Source organism: Pyrgilauda ruficollis, unplaced genomic scaffold (assembly GCF_017590135.1).
Source record: "Pyrgilauda ruficollis isolate IOZ18807 unplaced genomic scaffold, ASM1759013v1 scaffold2, whole genome shotgun sequence".
In the NCBI taxonomy this organism is placed as follows: Eukaryota; Metazoa; Chordata; class Aves; order Passeriformes; family Passeridae; genus Pyrgilauda; species Pyrgilauda ruficollis.
In genome coordinates this window covers 7,110,435-7,137,467 of record NW_024519206.1, presented here as the reverse complement: position 1 = coordinate 7,137,467, position 27,033 = coordinate 7,110,435, and the positions used below count along the sequence as shown (strand labels likewise).

At 33.9% G+C, this 27,033-nt stretch overlaps 1 protein-coding gene across 1 annotated transcript in view; it reads left to right on the top strand.

Moving 5' to 3' along the window:
- Window positions 1–27,033, top strand: part of DGKB (diacylglycerol kinase beta) — a 335,774-nt gene that overhangs the window by 99,282 nt on the left and 209,459 nt on the right. Inside the window, exons 10-15 of the mRNA XM_041466733.1 lie at window positions 2,673–2,790; window positions 5,503–5,591; window positions 5,672–5,788; window positions 9,896–9,994; window positions 21,183–21,299; window positions 25,830–25,903. Coding sequence (XP_041322667.1) covers window positions 2,673–2,790; window positions 5,503–5,591; window positions 5,672–5,788; window positions 9,896–9,994; window positions 21,183–21,299; window positions 25,830–25,903 — 614 coding nt within the window. The remainder of the gene's footprint in view (window positions 1–2,672; window positions 2,791–5,502; window positions 5,592–5,671; window positions 5,789–9,895; window positions 9,995–21,182; window positions 21,300–25,829; window positions 25,904–27,033) is intronic.

The following is a 27,033-nucleotide window of genomic DNA, read 5'->3' as shown; positions in this document are numbered from 1 at the left end:
TATGGAAGAGAAATGAGTTAATGTCAGTAAATGCACTGATGTGTCAGAATTGTGGATTTTATTCATACTTAAAGACTTGCATTGAGGTGGCTTTGTTTCATACTATGTCTTTTTTTTTCTCTTGGCAGTGTTTTAAAAAGTTATGTGCATGCATAATCATATGCAGCACTTTATTGCTTATTTTTGGCAGTGCACAAGAGCAAAAATTTAATTTGCTCTTTTCCAAAAGTGCATTGTGTTTATGTAATGGATTTGCATCAGTTGCAGTCTGTAACACAGCTAAGTGTTTTAATTGGCAGAACACCCACATCAAGACTTGTTTGTTTTTCTGATAAGGAAAATGCCAGCTAAGTTAGACCATATGTTCTGTTCAAATAAGAAGCAACATATTCACACATAATGGCCATTCTTTAAAAATAAAATTAAAATAAAAAAGTAGTACAAAATTAATGTGGAAGAGGGGCAAGTTTATGCATAAGTTTGAATTTCTGTTAATTTTCCTAAACAGCAAGTATTTTGCTAAGGAAGGGCTGGTCAGCTTGCATTTTAAGTGCTTGTGGTTTATGATTTATGTGTTGATGACCTGAGTGATGTTAAAATTGAGGTGTACATTGTCTGCTGTTTATTTTCTCAGAAGGATTTACATGGTCTTTGTTGCCTAATGAATAATTGCCTACTTTCAGAAGACTTGAAATTCACATACTATATTGTAGTTTAACAATACTTCAAAAATGTGTGGAATATGGTAGTAAGATGGGAAGAAAAAGAGAAGTTAGAGAGCTCTGTTTAATGGAATACATCCTCTTCAGCTGCCAGTCATGAAGGAGCTTGACAGGCTTCTAGTGCTTCACAGCTGCAGAATCTATTTCTGCGTCTTCAGGGGAAATTGGAAAACTTCCACACTCTTTGCCAGCCTGAGAATCCCACATTAGGCATCTGCTGTGCTTTTGCTGCAGAAAGGGGACCCTGACATTGCCCAGCTGTCAGAGATGGCATTTGAACTGCTGGTAATACTGGGGCAGCTATTACTTATGCTTTGATCCTGGTATGCTAGAGAAAAAAATATGTATCTTAACGGACTTCAGGGTTTTTTGTTTCTAGGTAAGTTCTAGGAAATTCAAAGTTGTGTTCTGGCTTAGACCTAGCTTTGGGCCAAACATTCTTAATTTCATAGAGTGCTGACTTTGCTTGGGGATTTTTCTTTTTTGCCAACAAGGATGATGAAGTCTTCATTGTATTTTACTTGTATCAACTTCTAAGTCTAGAGCAGAGAAATCCTGATTCTTAAGGACATAACTTATACAGTATATGCTAATATAGGACAAAACTAAGTTTTCATTTATGCTCACCAACATACTTTGACTATTCTCATCAGTGAAAACCATCATATTATTGAAAATCTAGTCAGGAATCATGTGTATACATGATGACAAGTAATAGTAGTTTGATGTGAGAAATCAGAAACTGGATAAGAACCAGCTGTTGTTGTGGTTTCTGAGAAACAGAGATTGGTGTGACTTCCTTTAGCTATATGGCAATTTCTTTTTGGCAGTGGCATGACCAAGAAGACTATACAGTTTCAGCAATACACAAGGAAACAGCTGATGAACGCTGTCTGTGTTCCATTGGATCTTACATTTGGTAAAAGAGAAATTAGGGTTTTTTCAAAAAATCTAGAGGTATTACATTAGGTTCATCTAGGTTTTTTTTAGAATCAAAACCTATGATTTTAGAAAGGAAAAAAGCCTCATGGCCAGTATTGCCAAGACGCCAGGAATTGAGAGAATTAATTTAGCGTCTGTACCAACTGCACATAATTTTTTGAACCTTCAAAAAATGGAAAGGTCCCAGAATGATTCCATTAAGAAGGAAGAGGAGAATCATCCAACAGAAAGTTGGATGATTTTATGAAAATAATTTCATAAAATGATTGAATGAATTTGATAGTATTTTGGAGATTCACATAAATTACAGTGGGCTCCTAAGTAGTAAGTGCCAGTGAGTTGATCAGTTTATTCATGAAAGATTTGAGTATAGCGCAACAGCTGACTGAAAAAAATTTGTCTTAAATGTAAGAATTCCATTTTTGGAGAAGAGATCTAAGACATAAACCTTACCCTTAAATACATGGGTTTTGATAGATAATTGGCGGTATAGATTAACTTAATTTAAAGCTGGGAATAGTCGTTGTGGTGTGGTTGGTTTTCCTGTTTCACATACGTGATGTACGTAACTAATTCTGACAGTCATTAAGAATATTTGTGTGGTTTTAGAAAACCCTTTCTGTTATTTGTTTTGGGGAGTTGTATCTTCTGACCTGCAGCACCATTATTTTTAGGATTATTCTAGGAAAAAAAAAATTAATACTAGTTGTAATTTAATATCAGCCTAGTTGCACTAATATAATTGTGTTGCAGTGGTGACAGCAGCTTTTTGGATTTTTTCTGAGTTGTTTTTGAAACGCATGGATGTGCATGAGCTTCTGAAGAATTTTTTTATTATATCATTGCCTGTGTATTTGGAATGATTATGCTATGATCTGGTGCCGAGTCTTAAATGAAGTAACAGCTTGTCTTTTACGTTCTTAAGTAAATCACCAGTTTTTATTGGCACTTACATATTTCACTGTTTATTTTATTAAGTAAAATCTGTTTCTCTTATATCCTGTGCAGAATGTGAAAGATGATGGGCAGCATGTATGGAGATTGAAACACTTCAACAAGCCTGCCTACTGTAATCTTTGTTTGAACATGCTAATCGGAGTAGGCAAGCAAGGTCTCTGCTGTTCGTGTGAGTATGAGCATTTCAGTGTCCTTTTGCTTACGTCTGTTCCTAGAAATATTGTTCTTGCTGCATAACAAAGAACTAATAGCTTCCCTTTACAAAACCATTGCCACCACCGTAGTGTCTCCCCCTTCTCTTCTCTGCTTGAGTGCCCATCGTTATTTTCTTAATTTTTCAAGAGATTTCGCTTTAAAATGTGTTGTTTGAGGGCGTTTTCTGCTTTCAAAGGGTTATCGCTGTTAGATACCTTTGGAGTCTGTTGCTCTTTTTTTCTTTACTGCTATTGCTTTTTTATTTTTTTTTAGAGAGTATCAGCCTTAGGTTTTAAATTTATACTTTTGTTACTCCTCTTTTGTTTTTACTAATTAATGCACAATAGGTGTCAACTCGAAAACGTCTAAGTCCCATATTTTTTGATTCAAATTTTGCACAAAATTGTTTTGTTAATTATGAAGGTGAAAATCCCAGTCTCCCAGAAATTAAGTTTCTGTAACAGTTCTAAAGTTTTGTGTAGTTACTTGTTTTGTAGTCATAAATCTCAATCCGTGTATTTACTGATTATATATTTTAAGGAAAGGAGCACAGAAAAGCTACTGCATCTAATTTGACTTTCATTAGGCTGTTAGATGCCATTACTACATTTCAGTTCCTTGAGCTGTGTCTATGCATTTCCTAATCATCTGTGTTTCACCACCTCATAACATGTCTCTTGAGGAACCAAGGCTTGCTGAAAGATACCTGATCTCCATTTGAGTTTCCAGAAATGGAAGATCCATATCTTTCTTATGTGTTGTGTTCTGATGATTAATCTTTTTTTTAAGCCCTATGTTCTGATTTGAATATGTCTTGTGGATGATTCCAGTGATTGGTTCATGTTATGCCCTGCTCCATTAGATTAATGAGAACTTTAGTACACAGCTGTATTCTTCTCATGATGGTACCAAGTCACCTTTTATTTTTCTTTTTGGTAAAATAATCTGTTTCTTACTGCAGCCGACTTCCACCATTTTTGGAATGAAAGATAGGCCCTCACAGCTGATGAGAACCTTTCTGCCTGTACAGTTCTATTGATTTAATTTGAGATGAGTCTGAATGAATGAGGGGTTTGAATTGACCATTTCTCTCCTCTGGGGACCACAGACTTCTCTGAAATATAATTTGGATGTAAATCCTTGTATGCATTTTTACATCATATAGTTTCATTTACCATACTGGGAAATGGGAAAGATGCATTTATTAAAATTCAAACAAATAGAAATTGCACAATTTGAGATTATTAAATGCTGATGACAGTAACTGGAATATTATATAAAATACTGATCTGACTATTAGATCTTGAAATGTTGCATTCTTTAAAATTCTTTTTTGTCAGACTGATTTTGTGAAGAACTGAGACCCGTATATGTTGGAAAGAGTTCTATTGAGAAAATAATGTAGATCGCCATCAGTAGTTACCAGAAATGGGCAGACCAGTTAAGTTAACTGTCCCAAAAGGACCAGCCTTGCAAGACTTGTAATATTTTTCTACTGCAGTGTGTCTTTTGAGAATGTATTTATAACTGTGCTAGGCATCTATTTTGCGAGAACAGTGGTCTCAGTGTCTGAAGAACATGCTCCTTTCAATTACTTTATGCAGCAAGAGGCATGAGTCTACTTGCAAAACTATTCCACTATTTCCTTATTTAGCTAAGCTTTTTCTCCAGTATATTTTCAAAGCATTGCTATAGATTTCATTATTTGCATTTTAGATTGTGTGGGAGGAAAAAAAAAAGGGAGGAACCACAGGGGTCCTCACCATCCCTCCATGGTCCAATCAACAATGTTACTCCCTGCAGTTTGTCTGATTAATGGCTGCGCCTCCCACTGGGTTTGTGTAATAGGTGCAAGCAAGGTGTTTAGAAGTACTTTGTGCTTAATTGCTCTCGAGGTCAAAAGCCTGAGACATATACCATGCAGGGAGAAATTCATTCTCAGTTTTTAATAGTTAACTCTATTGAATGCAGGCATAAGCTGTAGCATTATTTCCTCATCTTGGCACAGTTGTATCATTGAAGTCAGGAGAGCTTTGCATTGTACCCTGCATTATATGTTTTCCAAATGCAGCTAGCATTATCTTTACAGACCTGGTCAGCAATAGGAGTTACCTAAAAGTGGTGTTGGAGGGCTTAGGTGGGGAAAAAGGCTTCTCAGGAGTTGGTATTTTGTAAAACAGGAGTCAAAGTTAGGGTGATTACATGGAATGCATGAAAACAATTACTATTAAAAAAATGGACTAATCAGCCATTTCTGATTTATAAATCAATGGTAGGAACAACGTAAATTCATTGACTTTTATTTTTGTACTTGCCAGCTGCTCTTCACGCCTATAGTTCATAAAATATATGTTTCTTCCTACTAGCAAATGACACAAACCACTTGGCAGCTACCAATTTGTCTTTAATATTTTTGTCATTTGGGAATTATTGTGAAAAAATGTAGTAAGGTCTGATTTAATTAAGCATTTCCTGTTATGCAATGATAGTGCATTCTTGGATTTCTCACTTGCATAATATTTCCTGTTTTGTATTCCATGGAAAAAAGCAGCCTAGTTTGAGTTTTCATTGACTGATTGGATTGATTACTTAGAGATGACATGCTGGTGTAATGTTATTTGTTTCATAGAAATGTAGTGAGAAATACCATTACCTCAACATCTAATAATGTCTTTCTTTTTTTCAGTTTGCAAGTATACAGTCCATGAACGCTGTGTCTCTAGAGCTCCTGCATCTTGCATCAAAACATATGTGAAGTCTAAAAAGAATACTGATGTAAGTTGGGGGTAGTATTAGCTTTGCCATGTACCTGTTAATCTAGTAACTCTATGTATATCCTCATTTTTCTTTTGCAGGTAATGCACCATTTTTGGGTAGAAGGAAACTGTCCAACAAAATGTGATAAGTGTCACAAAACTATAAAGTGTTACCAAGGCTTGACTGGACTTCACTGTGTTTGGTGTCAGATTACAGTGAGTATACTACAGTAAAACCTTTCACACAGGTTTTAGAGATAAAAATCATTGAATGTCTTTCTCTAGCCTCATAATCTGGAGTGTATCATTCAGTTTAGTCATCAGCAATGTGTGTGTTTAAGGAATGGTATATGCAGAGTGTTCCTAGGACTTCTTAATTGTGACAAGTAAATATGTTTATTTCATTTCATTAAATGCTTATTTCAATATGTCATGAAGCAAATTTGCTTCATGACAATAGCCATATGAAAATAACGTGTGCCACTAAAGAGCAGAATTCCCAGTCCACACTACAGAAAGATTAAGTTTTCAGTACCAGGAAAAATCAAGGTCACTGTGACACTAGGTGTAATTGGTGATGTACTGACAGGCAAATGAATTTGAGGACATCTGTTAGGATACAGTGATTCCAAGTGTCTGGGAATAATAGCGGAGACAAGTTGATAATATACTAATCTGTGCACCAAGTCAAATATATACAACTTTTGTGCACTCCTTATTCAGCAGGAACCAGTAACTGTAACTAATGACATTCAGGGAACACTGCCCTTATAAGTGAGATCTTCATGCTAGAAGGAGCAATGCCAGTATTTCTGTTTCTAGCCAGGGCAGGATTTAAATCTAAATGTGGAGAGATTTCAGCTTTCTTCGCGTGTATTTGCTGGTTTTGCTGATATCATTATTATTGTTGTTACGGAACAGCAGTTGTTTGTTCAGTGCTTTAAATAGTAATGTAAGACTGAGGCATTAGTGAATGTTTGTTTTAAACATAAAAGTTTGGATGTTTTATGACATATTTTCTTAACACAAGAATACAAAATATGAAACATCATCAAAGAAAATAGATCCAGGATGCTTTCAGTGATAAGCTGTTATGATTACTTCAAAAACAATATTTTAGAAGAAAGCAAAGATGTAGTCCAGATTGCTGTCAAAATTTGGATAATTTACGTAAAGAGTAAAACACCCAATCCAACATGTTTTGCATGTAGATAATTAAACTTAGGCAATGGCTATATGTGTTTAGCAAGAAAAATAACGGTTTTCTGCTGTAGATATATAAGTATTTACACCTGTATAATATGTGTATATCAGTCAAGAAATGCATATTATGTAACATATGTTGACTTCTAAAGTCAAAGGAAGTTGCAAATTCTGTCTTTCCTCAGTAGAAATTATTTTCCCATCAGTTCATGTGGATCTGGACCAGATTTGTAAAGGTCTTTTATTCCACAAAGTTGTACATCAAGATTCAGAGGATTTTCGTAAGAACTGTTATTCACTGAAGAAGTATTGAGGAATTATTTATGATTGAAATCATTCTAAAATAATGTTAAATTCTTTTGAAAATGTCTTGGGTGCTTATTTAAATGCCTAAATAACTGTCAAGGTTACAAATAAAAATGGGTGTGTTTTTTGACCGCTGAAATTGAAAATGTTGGCACTAAGGTTTACAATTTTTCAGTTTATTTCCATCAGTAATTTAAATGCTTTTTTAAAAGCAATTTTTGATTTTCAAATAAGTTTAATAATATTTTCATTTATTTTTATAGATTCAGATGTGAATTAGCCACAAGTAAAGAATCAGTATTTTTAAATACTGCAAATTATATTTAAAACTCCTATTCACTTGCAATTCTCTTCATTCGATATATTCTATTGCAATAGCTTCATTTTCTAATAGTAATACCTTTATTACAGAAAAATTGTTTTGAATTTCTAAAAGATGCATGATTAGCAAATGGGTATTCTGAGGTTATGTAATTATGATCACATCCTTCATGTGATTTTCAACTCCTTGTACTGCACATTTACAGCTTATATTCGAAGGGGATGCTCTTTATTAAGGAGCTAATTCTGAGCCTCTTTCATGCCTTTTAAATATATCTATCCTAACAACTTAGTAAGGTCACTTCTGATGTCAAATAACTGACTCAAGTCCCAAAATTTAGAGGTGTTTTTCACTAAGGAGGCTTGTTGTACTGATTTCTCAGCCAAATCCATGATCCCTCTTCCATTTAATTTGTAGTTCTCTACCATGGTAATGTAAATTTCTTTCCCCTCATCTTCTCTCCAGCAAATACACTTTTTCCTGCTTTGCAGTTTTGTGAGGGAGGTAATATACCACAAGAGACAGGTTTAGGATAAGAGAGTTTTGGGAAAGTGTATTTAAAACCTACTAAAAATAGGTTTTTTTGAGAGGCATGCATATTATTTTATTTCTTTGTGTCAAAGTGTTATTTTCATTAAAGCTACATTTCTTCTACCTTTTGTTATTTGCTATGTGCCAATTCTGTTGTCAGAGATCAGCAGAGACTAATAAGAAGATTAAGCTATTTTTTTCATAGATAAGTTTGCATGCCACTGAGTAGCAAAGCTGCTAATTACCACTGAATGTGTGAAGATACTTTTATTTGATGTAACATGGCCTGGTGTGCATTAATTATGGTACAAGTAGCCTTACCACCGAGGCAGAGAATTAGCATGACAAATGATTTAGATTACAGGGCTACCAAAATACCCTCACAATAAGGCTTTAATACTCAGAGTAAATCAAAACTCTTTGGACTTTTATTTTCTGTTGCTAAGTAACTGCCTAAAAAGGTAACTTTGCAGTATAAATTATTATGGACAAGGCTAATATTAGGTGCCATTCAGTTCAAAATTCAGAAATGTCATGTCAAAATTAACTGTACCAGATAATTTTATGAAGACCATATTACCAATAAAGTTTATATATATCAGCAATTGGTACAATATTATTGTAATTTTGATAGAGTTCATATGAGTTAAACCATATGAGTTAAGGGAAAATGAGTCAGTCATTGAAAAAATGTGATTTACAGATGCAGGTATTGAACTGCAGGTTTTGTAACAGCTTTTGAACCTGTTGAACTAACACTGTATTCTACCTGTTATACTAGATAAATCACTTGTTAATAAGATTTTTTGCCTCACAACTCCTGATATTTATTAGCCTGATTATTTTTCTTTACTGTAAATATACACATCCTTTCAAAATGTCCATCTCTAAGGAAGATGGATGCTATCTGAACACCTTAATGCATTTTATTGAATCTATACAGAGATAAAAATGCAGAATAATTTAGGTTGGAAAAGACCTTTACAATCATCAAGTCCAGAAAAAGTAAACTTTCACAAAATTTTACAATATTAATTTTATTTTATTCTATCTCTAATGATATGATGAAGTATACCAGTTAAATGTGAATCCAAGTGCACACATGTGCCTTTCTACTGTGTGGCTGAATATTTAGAGTAATTTGAATTGAGTTAAATTTTAAATTATGAACAGGAACTCCTGATTGCTAATGCAAAATATTTCATAATATATCATATATACTTGTTACCCTCTTATGTTCCTGTTATATGCACATTTGCCGTTCAATCTCTGTAGCAAAATGGAAGTCAGCCAATGCTTTTCCTGTCAGCAGACCTGAAGATATTCTTTTGAAGTTTTCAGAGTAGAACTATTGTCATTGCTTTCAAGAAAACTGGATGAATTCTAAGCATAAATTAGAAAAATGAGAGTAGTTCCAGTTCCTCAGCAGTCCATGGAAGCCTGAAAACTGATTCAATCAAGACCAAAATTTACCCAATGAAGCTTAACGTAGGATATTCCTGTGTTCTTCTCTTATATTTGAATCCCTAGTGGCTGTCAGCTTCAGGAAGGAAGCAGAGTTATGCCAATACTGCCAAAAGCTGCCTTGAATTACTCAGTAGTAGTAGAACAGAAGTTCCTGACTCAGTGCAAGAAGTTCTCTCCTGAAATGAAGCTTTTGGTCACCAGTAACAGTATGATGCTGTTAATGTATTGCTGTGCAATGTTCTTATTTTGTGTGCTGATCCACACATACAATTTCCAAACTGAAAAATACTTCAATCCATCATTCTTCACTTCGATACAAACATGTTAGTTTTGTCCATCCTAGGGAGCTTTCTGCTGCAGTATGTTTTGTTTTCCTTCCAGAGCTTCAGTAATAATTAGGTTAATGAAACTCACCCCATTCTAGGAGACCCATTTTCTTAACGCTGTAATGGAAAAATGTCTAAGTTGAATCTTCATTTTCTGTCTTCATATAGTTGCATAACAAGTGTGCTTCACATCTGAAACCTGAATGTGACTGTGGACCCTTGAAGGACCATATTTTGCCACCCACATCAATCTGCCCAGTAGTGTTGGTGAGTTGTTTGTATGTTAATTTCAGATGTAATCCTCTCTCAGATGCAACATTAAAATGCTGCTGGGACTGGCTGCCAGATATTTGTTAAATTCACAGGACTCTGTGAACCTTAAACACAATGTGAAGTCCTGACTGATGGGTTTATAGGCATAAGTGTGTTTTACCCTCTACATACTGCATTTTCCTTCATGTGAGAATGAACCTTCTATAGGGCATATTATAACTGAAGCTGACTCAGGTTTTATCACTTATTCAGACTGTACTTACCAGAAACTGTATAGGCAGAACACTTCTACATTTTACATCTTTTATAGATCCAACTTCCCAGAATAATGAAGTTATTCTTATGGGCAGTTTTTGCTTGGGATGCATATTGTATATCTGCAATGCTGAGGTCTCTGATCTAAGCCGGAGGTTACCTAGAATGATGACACTGGTCTTGCAGTAAGCTATGCATCAACATTATAGTATATTTTATTCTGCAGTCGTGGACAGTAAATTTCTCTGTCCACAAAAACAATAACTCAATTCAATGAAAATAAAAATGCATGCTATGTGTAGGTTGTATAGAAAAGAGCTGACCATTTTATCATTAAAAAAGAGCTTGAGAATTAACTTATGTTTTCACATATTAAATTGGATATTTTATGCTGATGAAAGTCATAGCATCATCATTTTCATAAGAGAACAGATGAATGGTCCTCTTTAAATGTATTTCATAAGTGTAAAAAATGCTTGAACTTAAGAGGGTGTAATTTATTGAGGGGAGACAAAAAAGAAAATGTACATCCTAATCTTAAACCGGTTGCTGATTATTAGGAATAATATTTGTGTCTATTGTAAATTACTTGTTTTCTAATGAATCCTTTTGGCTGTTTGTTTATGAACTTGTCAAGGTACAGATGTTAGACTTTGGCCCTCTACCTGTGTAAAGTGAGATTATTCCATTGCTCTCAATGAAACAATACAATGGAAACCTGCCTTTAATATTTATGAAATATTTTAAATATTTTTCAAGTCACAAAAGTGGCTTTTTAGTTTGTCTCTATGGTATTTTGGTATTATCTGGACAAGTTCTGATTAATAGTTAAAAATATTATTTTAAGTTTGTTGAATTATCATATTCTGTATTACCTTATTTAATTTTCAGGATTTGAGGTCATACTTTAAAAGTTTGCATCTGGAAATTATGATTCTGTTATTCGGCTATTGTTTTCAAAATAATGTTATTTATCATTTGCCCTTGGTATTAACAGAATGAATCTTCAGCATGAAATTTTATCTTCAGTTATATTGGCATAACTACATTTTCTTTTCAGGAGAGGAAGAGGAATAGAGGAATTAAGATTTTTATTCCACAATTGGAGTTTAGTTAAGTTGTTTAGAGGATATGTAGAACCACTCTAGAGTCAAATCACCCTTGAATAGGTTTATCTCCAAATTTTCAAGGCATAAACAGAAGTAAATACGTTTTCCTGTTTTGGAATCCTGTTAGTAACAATGCAACACAAGACATGTATTTCAGCACAATTTATATTGTTTGGAATGGAAAATATATTTTACTGTGATTTAATGGGGACTTTATAATTTTGCAGTATATTTTTTCATTTAGTAGTTTCTTCCAAAAATGCATTAAAATCCTGAGTTTAGTTATGTTACAAATACTGCCTCACTGACCTAGCTAATAGTAATTTCTTCTGAAATTGATTGGTTGTAGTGTACATATGATTTGTGTTAGTAATTTTTTAATTAGTGTCTCCCATTTCCTGTTATGGGGATTCCTTTTGAGAAACATAATACTTCAGTGCGTGTGAGACCAGCATTCTCAATAAGGACAGCAAAACCAGTGAATATATTCTTGTGAAATCCATCTAACCGTGCAAGTGTGTCTGTTAATAAAAATTATGTGTTCAGACATACAGATCTGACAGTGGAAGGGTTCTTCACCCAGGTCATACATTTAACTTCAGTGATCAGCTGAGCATTAATATTTTTGCAATGCTGCGTATATGTGGAAGGTAAATAAAAGCAGATGACCATAATGCTTGCTGTACCAGGTGTATCCTTGAGTATTTTGAGGTGTCAGAGAAGAATGTATTTTCTTCTCCCATAAAATACAAGGAAAATAGCAAGATTAAAAATCTTGTATCTTTGGTCTCCTAAAAATGTTGGCCTTCCTTTCCACCTGTAACTTGGGAAGATTTCTTTCAGAAAACTGCAGAATTAGTCTCAGAACAAGATTCCTTCTCCTAAGTTTTTCTTCAAGGGTACAGGCTAATCCCTTCTCATCTTTTCTCTTTGCAGAACTAGGGGCATTCATATTTTTTTCTTTTTCATCCAACATTTCTCATGTCTCATTTCTTCAGTCCTTGTGAAGTCCAGCCTCAAAATTTCTACACAGTTAAAGGATTTTTTCACATATTGCATTTCACAGCACTATATTATCTCAAATATGCTACCAAAATTACCTCAGCTGAGTGACTCTTAGTGGCTGGAGAGAGAACCAAAATGCCTTGTCATGTGAAAGTTAGGTGGCTGGTCTAAGTTAAATAAGGGTCCTCCCATCTTAAAAACTGCACAAAAAAAGAGCTTTTCAAATGTTATTCTTAAATATTATAAGCTACATTGTCAGCTGAAAAAAAAAAGATGGGGAAACTCATGTAGCCGGTACTGTGCACATCACGAAAACATCACATCTATTTAGATTCAGTGTTTTGTAAAGATTTTTCGTATCTCACTGCATCAATTTTAAATGTTTTATTAAAATGTAGTCTGTCAACTTTAGTCTTTTTTACTTTTCTGTTTACTGTATATAAGGCTTGTTGTATGGTGAAGTTTTTTATTCAAGTTAAATGAGTTTTGTTATAAACGGTGTGCAGATCTCAAGTGATAGTCTTTTAATAGATGTCAGATACACTTTAATGTTACTCTCTTTTATTTCAGTAACATTTTAATTAATTCATACTGATTGAATAAATGTACATTGAGACTTGTTTCCTAATGAGGGCACATTTAGAGGAAAGGTTTTGCATCATTCTGATATCCTGTGGGTAATTATATTCTAATTATATGGTGGGGGGGAAAAAGTCTATAACTCAGTACTGATATTGTTCATTGGACCCAATTAATTACATGCACATAATGAAAGTTCATGATAAGGTTGACTGGCAGTGAGTTTAAAAATCTTTAACTCAATTGAATCCTAGCCTACCAGGAGTACAGAATTAGATCATAACCAGGTTTAAAACTGGGTATTGGAATGAGATGAGTGAGTAGTGAAGAAAGCAAGATTGGTCGCTGCTTATGAGACAGTTTCCCTCACCCTGTCCCTTTACAAGGCAGGAAAGGAAAAATGCTGGTATACATTTTGTCTTCATTTCATGCCTTCCTTTACTTCGCTGCATTTACTGATGAACATATAGGATGTTCTAATTTTTATTTATGTCTGTAGAAAAGTAATTAGATTTTCAATTTCCCACCAAAATAGATACAGCCCTGGATAGTGACCAACCAACCAATAAAAGATTACTATTTAATAAATAATAATGTGCATTTATTTCATAATGCATGATAATTTTGAGTCTCCTGTTGTATATGTGAGTTTTTTCTAGCATTATTTTTTTAAATTATAATTAAAATGTTTAATTGTGGAATAAAAATAAAATTAAGGAATAAGTTGTAAAACATGAGGTAGCCTGCTTACAATGTGAACATTATATATGACAAGTATCACTGTCCCCATAGTAACCAGTTTATTTCAAAGGTGGAGGCTCTGGTATAATATTGAATGTAAAGAATGAAAAAAAACAAAATTTAAAACTGGGTTAATTTCTTTGTGTTTTGATATCCAACTTCATTGTTTTGCATTCTGTGAAAAATGGATCATCATGATAAAAAGTTTGAAACAGTTTCCATTTTTTTCTTTTCTCTTGTGAATGAATTTCACTTTCGTTTTGGGTAGTGAAGATGTTAAAATGTTTTAGGACTAAGTCATCTAAGCATAAATACAATTTATGTAAATATGTACTATCTATACAGACCTAAATTGGTATATATAAAATACATAGAATTTTTATACATCATAGTGTGCATCTCTTTATATACACTGATATGAAATACCCTCATAAGTCAAATTCACTTGACCTCTTATTTTAAAATATAGATGGCTATATAGTTTGGAGGAGGAAACATATATCTGATTCCTTTGGTATTTTGTTGTTCACAAAACTATGAATGTTCAAAAATCTTTTGTTTATGACTGGTTCTATTTAGGCATGTAGAACAGTATACACAGCAGATTACACATGTTTGAGATACGAAATGTGCCTTATTCAACTTATTCAACAAGTTATGACCTATAGCTTCAAACTTTTTTGTAAATATGGCAGGTTGACATTCTGACAAAAAGTAATACAGACTTAAAGTGGAAAATATGGTTTAAGAATTTTTTTCACTATTAGTATTTAGACCAGATAGAATAGCTATTGGCTATAATTGCTACATAGTTCAATATATATTTTTTCCATGTCTGGTAATATGTTTTACTAATACTATTTTCCTATGAGGTATGTAGATGTTATTCATATAGGAAAGCAGAGTTGTAGAGAGAGAGAAAGGGAATTAGCACTGCCTGGTTGAGGAATGAGCTTTCTTAATCCCCATTCCAGTTACTAATCCTAAAATTATTCTTCTGTTTTTATAATAGTAGAGATCAGTTTTAGCTCAGTTGAATCCAAGCTCAACATGGAGCACAGAAAGTCAGTGCAATGTGTAAGCATTTTATGAGCAACTCAATCCTTTGAAGCTGAGTACTAGCCTTATCATGAGTTTCTGAACAAAGATACTATAAAAAAAAAGTTATTTGAATATATATGCTTGGGGGGGGGAGTTGAAGTTAGATCTGGTTGTTGAATATTAAGTAATGACATAGCAACTGAAAGAGATTTAAAAAACAAACCACTTTTTTGCTTCTCTATTGTGTTCCATATTGCAGCTTCAGTTCTCTGAGAATCTAAATCAGACTTGAAATATAATGGTGTTCTTATCTGCGCTAAGAGCTTTTTCATTTCTTTGAAGTCAGAAGGAAATTAATAATTGCCCTGGAGGAAAATGTATCTTCCTAACTAATTAGCTGTTCGACAAACACAGTTCAATGTTAAAATAATAAGATGCTGATAAACTGAAATGGCAGCCATTCAATCATTTTAAGTTATATCTAGTTGCCTGCCCACAGCTCATCACTACTGTGTGTTTCTAAGTTTATTCCTTGTATCCTCTCCCACTGGAGTTTATTATGATTTTATTTTCAAAATTCTTTTCCAACACTTTAGTCTTTCTTGGACAGTGTATATAATCAGCTGTTGTAGACCAAGATGGAGTTGCAAATCCAGTTGAAGGTCTTGGGCCATATATTGGTGTATGTATTGAGTGGGTACAAGATGTAAGGCAAGTTGTCTACAGAAAACTGAATGAACTAAGGCCAACATGCTAAATGGGAGACTTGATTGTGTTTTGGTGTGTAATTCTTTACCTTTTTATTTAGAAAAACTAAAAAAGGAGCACAAAGTATATTTATGAAGTTACCACGTAGTGATTCCTTGTTCAGAAGAAGGAACAATCAGCAGCTTTTTAAGTTGCTCTTAAATGCATATTCTCCATTCCAGCCTTGTCTTGTTGAATATATTTTGACTACCAGTATTATGGGTGACAAAACGCTTGCTTCTCAATGGTGTCATTCATGTGATTTTTTCCTTTTTTTTTTTTCTTTCCCTGAGCTGCAAATGCTTAAGACAGCTCTCAAATTAATTAGAAGCCTTAACTTTCCATAATATGGGCATGTGCAGCTCACTGGACAGTATTTTTGCTGAGAATTGGTTAATAATCTTGTCCACAAGATGACTTTAAGCTTCTGCCTAGGGATTTAGAGCTGAGTATTGTGCTACAGCTCTATGAGCTTTCAAGACAGCATGATGTGGTGTTCTAATATAGGCTCTCTTGATTAGCATGCACTCAGAGATGGAAATGTGGAGAATTTATAAAATAAATTATCAAAATGTTTTAGGTCATCTTAATAATTGTTATTTGGATGTGGTGTCAAATAGATACTACAGGTAGATTGCACGCTGTAATTTTGGCATAGTGGTGATGCTATTTTTTTTAGTTTTCAGGATTTTTGAATCTTAATTTTCTTTGGGTATTGTATAATTATGGACAGAAATTTCCTGGAATGGGAGTTTTGTAAGCAGGGTTTTGAATGCCGTATAGGTTTATAAAATTACAGTCTAGCAGTACCTAATATTATTATGTCCTTAAAGATTCCTGTCATTAAACAAAATAGCTCTAAGGAATCATGGAACAACCTTCCTTCAAGTTCCTTAAAAAGAACCCCAAAGCACCAATTTGGTATTCAAGTCACATATTTAAATATCATCTTGCAAACATTTGAGGATATCTTTATGTGGTATTGCATGCATTCCATCTGATTCTCTATGAAGTTTTAGAGGTCTAGAATAAGATTTTTTAAACTTTTTAAAGCTATTTTAGTTGATGCGTAATAACCTGAAAATATACTTCTCTCATTATGCAACTCCATACCCAAATAGCTTATGTGTTTCATTTCAAAATATGTATAATAAAATAAGAAATTATTATACAGAATTAATCTCAAGTTTTAAGCTGTCACCTGTCAAACTGTGTAAGGGTATTAAGCATTTATTAATAAATTTGTAATCCTATATAATATATAAGTAAATTGTTGTTTCATGTTATGAAATACATTGATTTAAATAATCTTGTTTAGGAAATGATCCAGAAAAAAAATATCTTTGCAGTTATTGACTAAAAGGCAAGGTGAAAAAAGCAGTTGTTGCTGTATTTGCCCTGGTTCTGTGTCACCAGTTAAATTATAAAGAGGCAGCTCTTTAGTAGCAGTTCATCTGTTTTCACTTAGCTAACAGCTGAGTGAAACATTTCTAACAGCTATGATACAATATGGTATTTCTAAATGTGAGTGTTTTGTGTAAAGGAAAAGATTCTACCTCTATATAAAGAAAGAATATAAGCAGCTTTTGAGGAATAATGGTTTTATAGCTTGTTAATTGTAGCTATACAATTAGAAGAAGGCTTCTTAAACAAGATTCTTTGATTTGGATGAGAATTCAAAGACATGGAAGATAAAATCAAAATTGCTTTCCAGGTATCAGGTCTCTCTTTGCTATTCAAAAGAATGAAGTCCTCAGGTTTTCTAAGATTGTTAGCTGGTGTTAAAATGATTCCACACATACCTTCCAGAGTGTAAATTATGTAATACGACAGCCAAAACATCGGTAAAGTCCAATTGTGCAAAAGTGTAACAAAATACCATGCATGTTATTAAGTGTGACTGCTGCAAGGTAGCATTCCTTGTGAACACCCTGTCCATGCCCTTTGCCATCCCAGCTGTTTGGTGCTGCAGCCTAACGTTCTCTTTTTCCAACAGACGCTTCCCACTTTAGGAGGTTTGCTCCCTGAGGTGCGTAGCGGGAGGCATCCGTGAACGCTCGAGTATTAACAGTTCATGATATTGTACATTCTTTCAGCTATGAAGTGCATTTTGGGGCTGAAAAAAAAAGTCCAGAGATGATATTCTGGGTTATTATTTGGAAAATTCTGTCTTATTTGTCAATTATTCTCTGATTTGGAATATGAAATAGATGCAATTGAGTAGTTCTCACCTGGCAGGTGAGAACCTGCTCACCTGGAGCAATTCTGAATGGTAGGTGCTCCAGCTAATGAATATTGACTTCATAGTGGGACTTCAGGGGGGAAAATAAGGCATGAGAAGTGCAAAAAGGGGTGGAAAAATTGTTGTGGTAAGTACTGTTTTGGAAGATATGTGCGCTGGCACATGCCTTCCAAAAAGCTTCATTATTTAAGCCATCAAAATGTACAATTGCTGTATTCAGTATCTCTGTCAAGCTCATGCATGTTCACTAAACAAAATGGTTCACAGATACGTTGATCATTTTGTATGCTTTATTTAGCAAGATATTAAAAATAGCACAACTGTTATAGAAATATTTCTTAAATTGAAAGATAAATTTTTGCATTTTATAAAACCATTTTTTCAATGCATGTCAAATTTTTCTTAGCATTATTAGAATTTTTAGGCTGTTATCTATTCTTATCTTCTTCTGTTTTTATCTACTTTAAAAATTAAATTGTTTGCTTCTTGACACTCTCTGATATCTTAGTAATGTTTTAGTTCCCAAAACAAAGATACTTTAGGTCAGGCACAACTGGTATTTCATATATAAAAGAAAAAGTCTACACAAGAATATTAAAAAAAAAAATAATGAAGTGGTAAATCTTTCTGTGTTCCATTAACAGAGTTATTCATTAGCATTATTACGCAATTGATCACGTCATACAAACTAAATAAAATCCTCACTAGTGGGACCCATACCTAAAAATTATAGGATATATAACTCTAGGAAATCTAGAATCTCTTGTGAGCTTCTTCAGAAAGGTTTTAGAGAGCACTATTGATAGACACAGTGACATGTATTGTGGTATCATATAAGATGGGTGATATGAAAAACTTTATTTGTACTTTCTTCAGAAATCATCAGTGAAGAAGGCAGAGTTTCAATGTTAATGAGGTCAGGTATCTATCTTTGATCATATTATTAACACTCTAGACACTTCTGTATCATGAGTACTCTTTTTTCCTTTATGTTACCTGGGATACATGACCTTATCTGATACTGTCTTTGTGAATCAAGCCATGGTTTTACTTATGGGATAGGAAATATAAACTGGAGAAAGAATGGTAATGCAGCAGTCATAGGACTGAGGCCAAGTGAGGTTATTTACTGCTGTTTGTATCATGCTGCTATTTGTATCACCCCAATATCCAAAACTTTGCTCTGCGTAATCGTTACTGCATTTTACTTGGGTCATTAGTAACAGTGGGTTTGAGCATGAGTCGCAGCAGTGTATAAATACTTTTCCTCTAAATATTAGCATGATATATGCAAGAAGATTTTTAGTGCCACACTTATAAGTAGGCCTCTTTTGAACATTTTTTTAACCTCTCTAAATGTGCAAACTCAGTGTGCTGAGTCTCTTACTTTTGGTTAATTTTTTCTTTGAATTGTCACAAATGTGCCCTTTAGCTTGAGATTTTCCTAGACCTTTTCAAATTTTCTCTCTGTCTCTGATTTTTGTTGGAAATCACTATTTTTACTAGCTTTTTCTCTGCTTTACTGACATCTGATTTGTTTTTTGAAGATGTTGCAGTATTAATAAGTCAGATTTTGGCCACAGTGTAAAATCCTTTTTTAATAGGGTATGCTTTCTTTTTATAAAAGGCAGTGACTTTTAAAGATAATTATTCATAAGGTTGTTTAAAACCTCAAAGCAGCTTACGAAATTTGTAATGGAGTGTGAAGCTTCCTTCGTACAAAAGTATCTTACTTGCTGTCCTTGGGACTAACCAATTCATTGTGCAAAATGTTTTGTGTGTTAATTAAAAAATGTTAGTCTCTTTGAGTGCCTCATCCTGGTTCTACTTTCTGAAAAAATCATCAAATAAGTCAGTGCAGAGCTGGTGATGTCTTAGGCAGTGATAAATACAGTGTTTTTGTTTCTAAGGTTAAGGATGAGGTGAATAGCTCTAATTGCTTCTACTGTTTTCTCTTTAAAGTAGTGATACTGCCGTCTGGAGTCTTGGATCTCGTCTTGCACCAACCAAGTTACTCAAAGCATCCAAGCACTCTGTTAACTAACCTGTTAGGAATCTCACTGCATACAGACAATTGTGTAGATTGCCCTGGTTTTGTTTTGTTTGTTTGGTTGGTTGTTTTTTTGTTTTTTTTTTTTTTTTCTCAGTGGCATAGGTTTTTCCATTCTTTTTTACAAAATGTGTATAAAAGATGTCACAGTTCCCCCAAGCATTTGGCTACCCCAAAATAGCTTAGGATGACCTGGACCACTCTTTGCATCAGATCTGGACTGAGACTCTGTCAATCTCACTTAAAGAAACTGATGATGATATAAAAACAGTCTCCACATTTGTGTTAGAAGGCACTTTATTAGGCTGGGAGTTATTCCCTTCCTGACAGAATCTGTGTCAGTTAGCAGTAAAAACTGCTCCTGAAAGAGTTTCATGGATTAATTGCTACTATGATCCCTAAGGCTTTATGGGAGGTTGCACAGAGATGGGTTTGGCCCTGTATGAAATGTACATGGTAACATTTAATGAACTTGTTACTGGATGGAGTTGCAGGGGGTGCAACAATGTCCTTCATGCTCCTTTTCTAGTGCAGCAGCTTTGTGCAAGCCGGTTCCCATGACTGTTTTAAAGTCTCCTTGTACTTGTGAAGTGAGGAAAGCGGCTGGGGTACAGTTGGGATTGGAGACACTGATTCTGTTTGATAAATATCTGCTGTCTTAATTTATGGTGCATTTTTTGGACAACCTAAATGGACATGCTGGGTGCAGTTTATAAATAGAATAAATGAGATACAAAAAATGAGAATACTTTTTTTCCATGCAGAGTTATCTGAAATGGCCTGATAACAGTTGAAAATACGATTGCAGCAATATAATACTGAGTTTTTCTCTTTCAAATAACCATCTCACTGTGCTGTGCATCAGCATCAAAAGTTGCCAATGGCTTAGAATCTGATGTAGAGTCTGGTTTCCTTTTGATACAAAATACGTTTTATAAAAAGATACTCAGCTAATTGATTATGGTTTATTTAGACTGAGTATATTTTGCCAAAGTGGTAAAGCACTCTGAAGCATCCAACCTTTGTAGCAATCAGGATAAAATATTGAAAAATTATTGATCTCTTATCAATATGCTTATTAAACAATCAAGTATATTGTATGATTGTCTTTCAAGTTTCAGAATGGCACCCTGGTAATGTCAGATTATCTTTTCCCATCACTGCATTAATTTGTGTTGTGACTGCACACTTTTCATCCATCTATTGCCTAGTCATTATGGAATGTCCAGGCACATAGATAGATGTTATGTGAAGTGGCCAGACATTGTGTATTAACTTGACTGAGATCTCATTTTCATTAAAGCAGAGTCTGACATTACTTGCTAGTTGAAAAAAATTTTGTGGAGGTACAGTCTCAGTTACAGCTGTATAGCATTATATAATGTGTTAAAATTACATTTTTCTCTTTTCAAGGAAAGACAAGCAACAGTGAAAAAAGAAAAGAGCTGCCCCCAGCAAATGAACAAACTGGGAGAAAGGAACAAAATGCAAAGAGCAAATTCTGTCACCGTAGATGGACAAGGCCTTCAGGTGTGATTATTGTTATTTTAATATTAAGCAGATAATTTCAGGTATGAAGAGTGAAATATGCTTAAAGGGAAATATACATTCACTCTTCTAATATTTCACTTTTACATTATTAACAAGTCAATAGGTAAATTCTTCCATTGGTTCAGGAATCCTGTGATACATATCTGCTTCTCATGTGATTGTTAGGATTTCCTAGGACAATAAGGGGGAGGAAAGACTAGTTCTAAAACACTTCTGTCATGGGGTGAATAGTTTATTTTGGTATCTGTTTACACATCACGCAATGTTGTGTAAATTTACATTATTCATTTAACTCTGTCCTGATAATTGTTAACTGTTCTCATTTGGACCTGTAAATGGATGGAGTAAACTTCAAGGGTGTTACTTGTCCAGGTTTTTCTAAGTAGGGTATTTGGCATATCAACATTAACAGTGGTGAGAAGCAACATGTTTTCATTACTGGCAATATCTATAATAAAAATGGAAGTTTTTCTGCTTGAAAGAAAAACTCATGTGTGTAATTAGGTAGTGTTATTTTAGGGTGGTGACTTAGAGGCATGCCTGAACTGCTGATTGTTTCCCTTGAGATATGAGTAGTTTTGAGTGAAATCAGTGTCCATATGCAGGAAGCTCCTGCTTCATGTCCTCAGGAGTTAAATTATCATCACGATAACAATGTGATAATCATTTAATATGCTTAGTTGTCTGTTTGCTCTATCTTTTGATATGTTGCAGTTGGGCTTCAGTAAAAAGATTCCATTACCATTTATCAATTACTTTATGTCTCATAATTATTTCATCTTGTGTCAGGATAGGAAGGTTTATTGTATTGTTTTGTGTTTTAGGTTAGTCAAACATTCTTGTTATGACAACCCAAAGAAGGGAAAAAAAATCCAAACAAAACCTGAAAAACGAACCCTAAAACCTATCCAGTTACTTGGATGCTCCATTGATGGTATAGTTGGATATTAGAGCAATCATTATCCATTGCTTTCAAGAATGTCTTCCTGTACTTACCATTTTCACAGGCTTCGTTGCTATCTAGATCATTTGTGACAAAATATGAAGCAAAAGATGCTAGAGCCTTAATTGAAAGAAAGCTCAGTGAAGCTTTCTTTTTCTGTCACAGTGTGATTATTAAGTTTGTGCTAAAGGAAACACATAGTATTTTCTAACTTTCGTGTGATATCCATGCAATTCCCGTGAGACAAAGTATTTTAGAGGAGCATCATTGGCATCTCCTTTTGGTTGCAGCACCATTTATCATTACAAATTTTGTGTCTACTCCAAGCATTAGATTACTTATAGTTTATTTTCTGCTATTTTTTGTCTCTATTTCCCACTCATGTGATACTGTGCCTAGGATATAATACTTGGTCTACTCAAAACAGCAGCTTTTAGCACCATTGATTCTTCAACAAAAAATGTTTAAATTACTATATGTTCTGCTTTCAGGTCATAAGATTTCCCCTAAGTTTTTTAGTGTGTTCCAAAACTTGTGTTTTGTCTTGTCTTTCCAAGATGAATCAAAAGCCTGCCTTTCATCCTTGCTTTTCTTTATTACTGCTAGAGATGGAGAAAAAGAGAGTGGGGACAAAGATGGTAGAATTATTATTGAATAGATTTGAGGTGTTTTTTGAAGTGCTTGGTGTTCTGTAATGACACATTTCTAATGTAGTGTATGACATGGTACCATGATGATAACGTCAGAAATAATTCTGCAATATGGCCCTAATTTGCTGATTATACTGTGGTCTTTATTTCTCACGGATGGATTTAGTTGGTTTTGAGTGGCAGGAATCCATCTTAGCATCAAATATTTAATTTTTGATTGGCATTAAAAATGATAACTTCTTGTGAATGTAATTATTGTGAAGGCAGAGTGGACCTGGAAGGCTATCCTACTGAAAAGATGGGTCAATGAGATTGTTAGGGCTTTTTTCCCTTACAGATTGTGTAATTTTTCAGTTCTTCTCACAAGTATGTAAGATGCTATAAATATAACTGGCAATTAATGTTAGTATTTTGCCCAAAGATGGTCTGAAGAAAACATTCTGTATCTGATCAAAGTATACTACTCTAATTCTCCCATATCTGGCATGCTACTCTCTTTTTTCTACTCTGATTCTGCTGGCATGGTCTCATTTTAACAAAATCTTCAGTGAGCAAGGGTTTTATTTCAGAGAGCTTAATCAGTATTAATTATTAATTGCATTTGTTTATGATTAAAGATGCAAGGTAAAAAAGCAAAGATCTTGATACTACTGCTGTTAGACCTCTGTTTTCAATATGGGAGAAACTATATATAAGTGCTCCACCACTGTTTTTTTTTGTTTTTTCTTTTTACTTTAAGTTACTTGTCCTGTAACATCGTGAAGATTGCCTTTAAATTGTGCTAGATTAGGGCTTGAAAATGGTCACTAATTTAGTCTAAATCTTTAGTTGCATTTCATTATATAAAAATACCGTATGTTATCTGGAGAAGTAATTTGGAAAAGCTGTAAAAATTTAATTAAATTTTATTTTGGAACCGTGTGGCATACAGACTAGTTATTAGATTTTTTTTTTTTTTTTTGATGAGCCAAACCCTTATACTTGAAATAATCTCATTGCGTCTTGAAAGGGAAGATTTGAAATAGAAAATTCCATCACTTAGCTTTTGTTGAGAAAAAGATCAAGCCCAAACCTTCCTTCCATCAGACAGAGTGAGCAGATAACTTAGTGGCAGTGGAGGTCTGCACAACTTAAAGACAATTAATCATAGTTAAGCACATTCATCTTGCTTCTTTCTAGCTAACCAGCATAATGATCAGGATTATTATTTCTAATTAGAGGAAGTAATAGATCATGTATAACCTTAGGATGAGTCTCATTAATTAACCTGCGTCCTAAGGGATTTCAGTAGGTATTCCATCTCTGTCACAGTGAGCACCATTGGTTTACACTTAGTTCATTGGAATAAACACCATGGGAATTGGCTAAATAACTAAAATTGATTAAAACAGTGGGTAAAAATTAAATATATGACAAACTTCACTGTATTCTGCAATTTGATGTATGTTTCAACACACAGCAGTTTACTGTGTCAGATGATACTGAGTTGGTTTCATGCTAAGCTTAATACCACTGAATTTGTGGACTTTCCCATTAATTTTTGTATGTATTGGAACAGATTTGATTCTGGTTTTTTTTTGTGAAATCATGAACAGAGTTGACACACTAGTGCTTTACCTTTCCTACTAAAAGAAAAGTGCTTTTAGATGCCTTGTAGGATTATATGCCTATATCTCTAGTATGCCTGTAAAACTCCTGAGGTATGATGTTTCTTTGGTTCTGCCTTAAATTACATTTTATGAAATCTTCAAATTTTGTTATTTCAGGAATTATGAATATGGACTTTGAGCAAGGCCTTTCATTGCGTCATTTTGAAATGCAGATGATCCAAGCTTCATCTCTGAAGCTGTTAGTGTATGACTTGGAAGATGTTGACTTTGAACTCTAACTATACTTTCTAACATTTTGGAATTTATATAAGTTTAAAAGTGGTGCTTCAAGATATGAATAGTCTAGCTTCATGGCTTAAAGACCTGTATTAGGGATCATCTCATGTATTGTTTTTTTTTATGTTCTAGTCTTTGGAGTAAAGGCAATGAACACACACATCTCAGAGTATCTGAAAATACAGACTAACCCTATTACTTAGAATGATGGTGTTTGTAAAGCTAAATATTAATATGAATGTGTGAAACTTTCCATACACAAAAGAATGTAAAAAAAAATAATTCTAGAAGTCATTGTTTCCTTCCTTCTTATCAGCATTCTTTTCCTAAGACTTGCCTTACTACCTTATGGTTACCCCTCTACCTTCTTAATTTTTTCAGCTTTCTCAGGTGTTTAAAGGAATTCCTTAATGTTATGGTTGCCACGTCTTAAAAAGTGTGTGATTTCATATTATATCAAATACTGCAGGTATTCATTGCCATAATGAAAAAAAAAAATCTGTTAAGTTCAATGTTCCATTGTAGCTATAGTTGACCTTCGTAGTATATGCTAGTATATAATACATACTATGTCATTTTTCACTCCAAAATACAGTTTAAGCTTTTTTTCTTTTCCTTTTTTTAAAGGAAATTACTGTCAGAGTAATTAATGCATTATTTGCATTTAAATTTTTCTTCTCTACTGATGGATATGTGTGTATATATATATATGTATATAGATATATATATATACACACATGCAAATATGTATCTATATATAGAGAGATATGTATGTGTGTACCTCAATATTTCAGTGGCATTATTGGTGAAAATAGCAACACAGCAGTTAAACAGACAGTGTTGAAAGAGAAGTCACAATTTCTGGCAAATTAATGAAGTGAGGATTATTGCAAATTATGGTATTGCTTCCAGCTGGATTACATAGCATAACATAGAGTTTGCATTAAGCTTTTTGTTTTCTGTCTACTATAGGAAAAAATGAATGCAACACACAGCATTAACGAGTGGCTGTGTTATTCCCTTCTTTTAGATCACTCCAGTTCCAGGCACTCATCCACTTTTAGTTTTTGTCAATCCTAAAAGTGGTGGGAAACAAGGAGAAAGGTAAGGGTTTTTTTTTTCTTTTTTTTTTTCCCCCTCTCTTTCTTGTTTCTGGTCTGTGAAATGCTTAAAAATGAATTTTACAAGTCTGTATATGTGGAAAAAATCCAACATTTTATATTGTTATTCCTCACAGTTGAACATCCTATATCTCTGTTCCTATAAATTCTCCAGTTAAAAATGAGAGTTAGTTCTATAGAATAGTTGTTTCAAATAATAAAAAAAAAGTAGCTATATTCAGTACATGGGTTTGTGAGATGTGCATGAAGATGTGAGTTGCCATATCTTGTATTAAAACTTTAAAGTGCTAACAGTTTTCTTTTAATCTATGTAATGATTATACAGGCAGGTCAGTAGTTTAAATTAGAAGCAGTATTCCATTTTTTAATGTATGATTTGCTTTTTATAGACTTAGTAGTAGAGGCTCTCAAGCCTCTTCATAAGATTTCCTTCAAAGACACCTTTTGATTTCTGTAAATAGGAAGCATTCAAAGAATCCAATTGAATTATTAGAGTCAAATCACACAAAGACATATTAATTTTACATATGTCAGCAATTACATTTATTTAAATAGAAAATGTCTGAGTTTATTAGTTTAAGTATTAATGTATCAGAGGCTTGGTAAAGTAGTAAGGAGCATTTTCCTCCTACTCAGGCAGGAATGCTGAATTAGTTGCCTCCTAAACAGACTTTTCAGAGCATGTTTCAGGATTCCACATGCTTACAGTGTGGCCATTTTTGATCATCCCATAAATCGCTAAATTTTTATAGCCTAATTCACCATGTCAGTGCTGTAACTTCAAGTCCTGAAAAAAGATTATGGGCTTTTGGCCAGGGTCCAGCTGAAGGTGACACCTGTGGATACTGGTGATATGGGTAACGAGAAGCAAAAAAGGAGGGATGCAGTGTGATTCTAAAGCCTGGAAACAAGCTAGTAAACTACAGTGGGTCAGCTTTCCCTACCTTCTCCATCCTGTCTCCCTTAGATCACATCTTCCTGTGCCCCTAAAAGTAAACTGTCAAAGGGAATAAAGACCTGCAGAGTAGTTGTTAGGGTAATTCTTAAAGCTAAGGAGCATTAACCAAAACTGTGTGTGAAGACCTCTGAGAGAACTGGCTATCACTTGAGAGC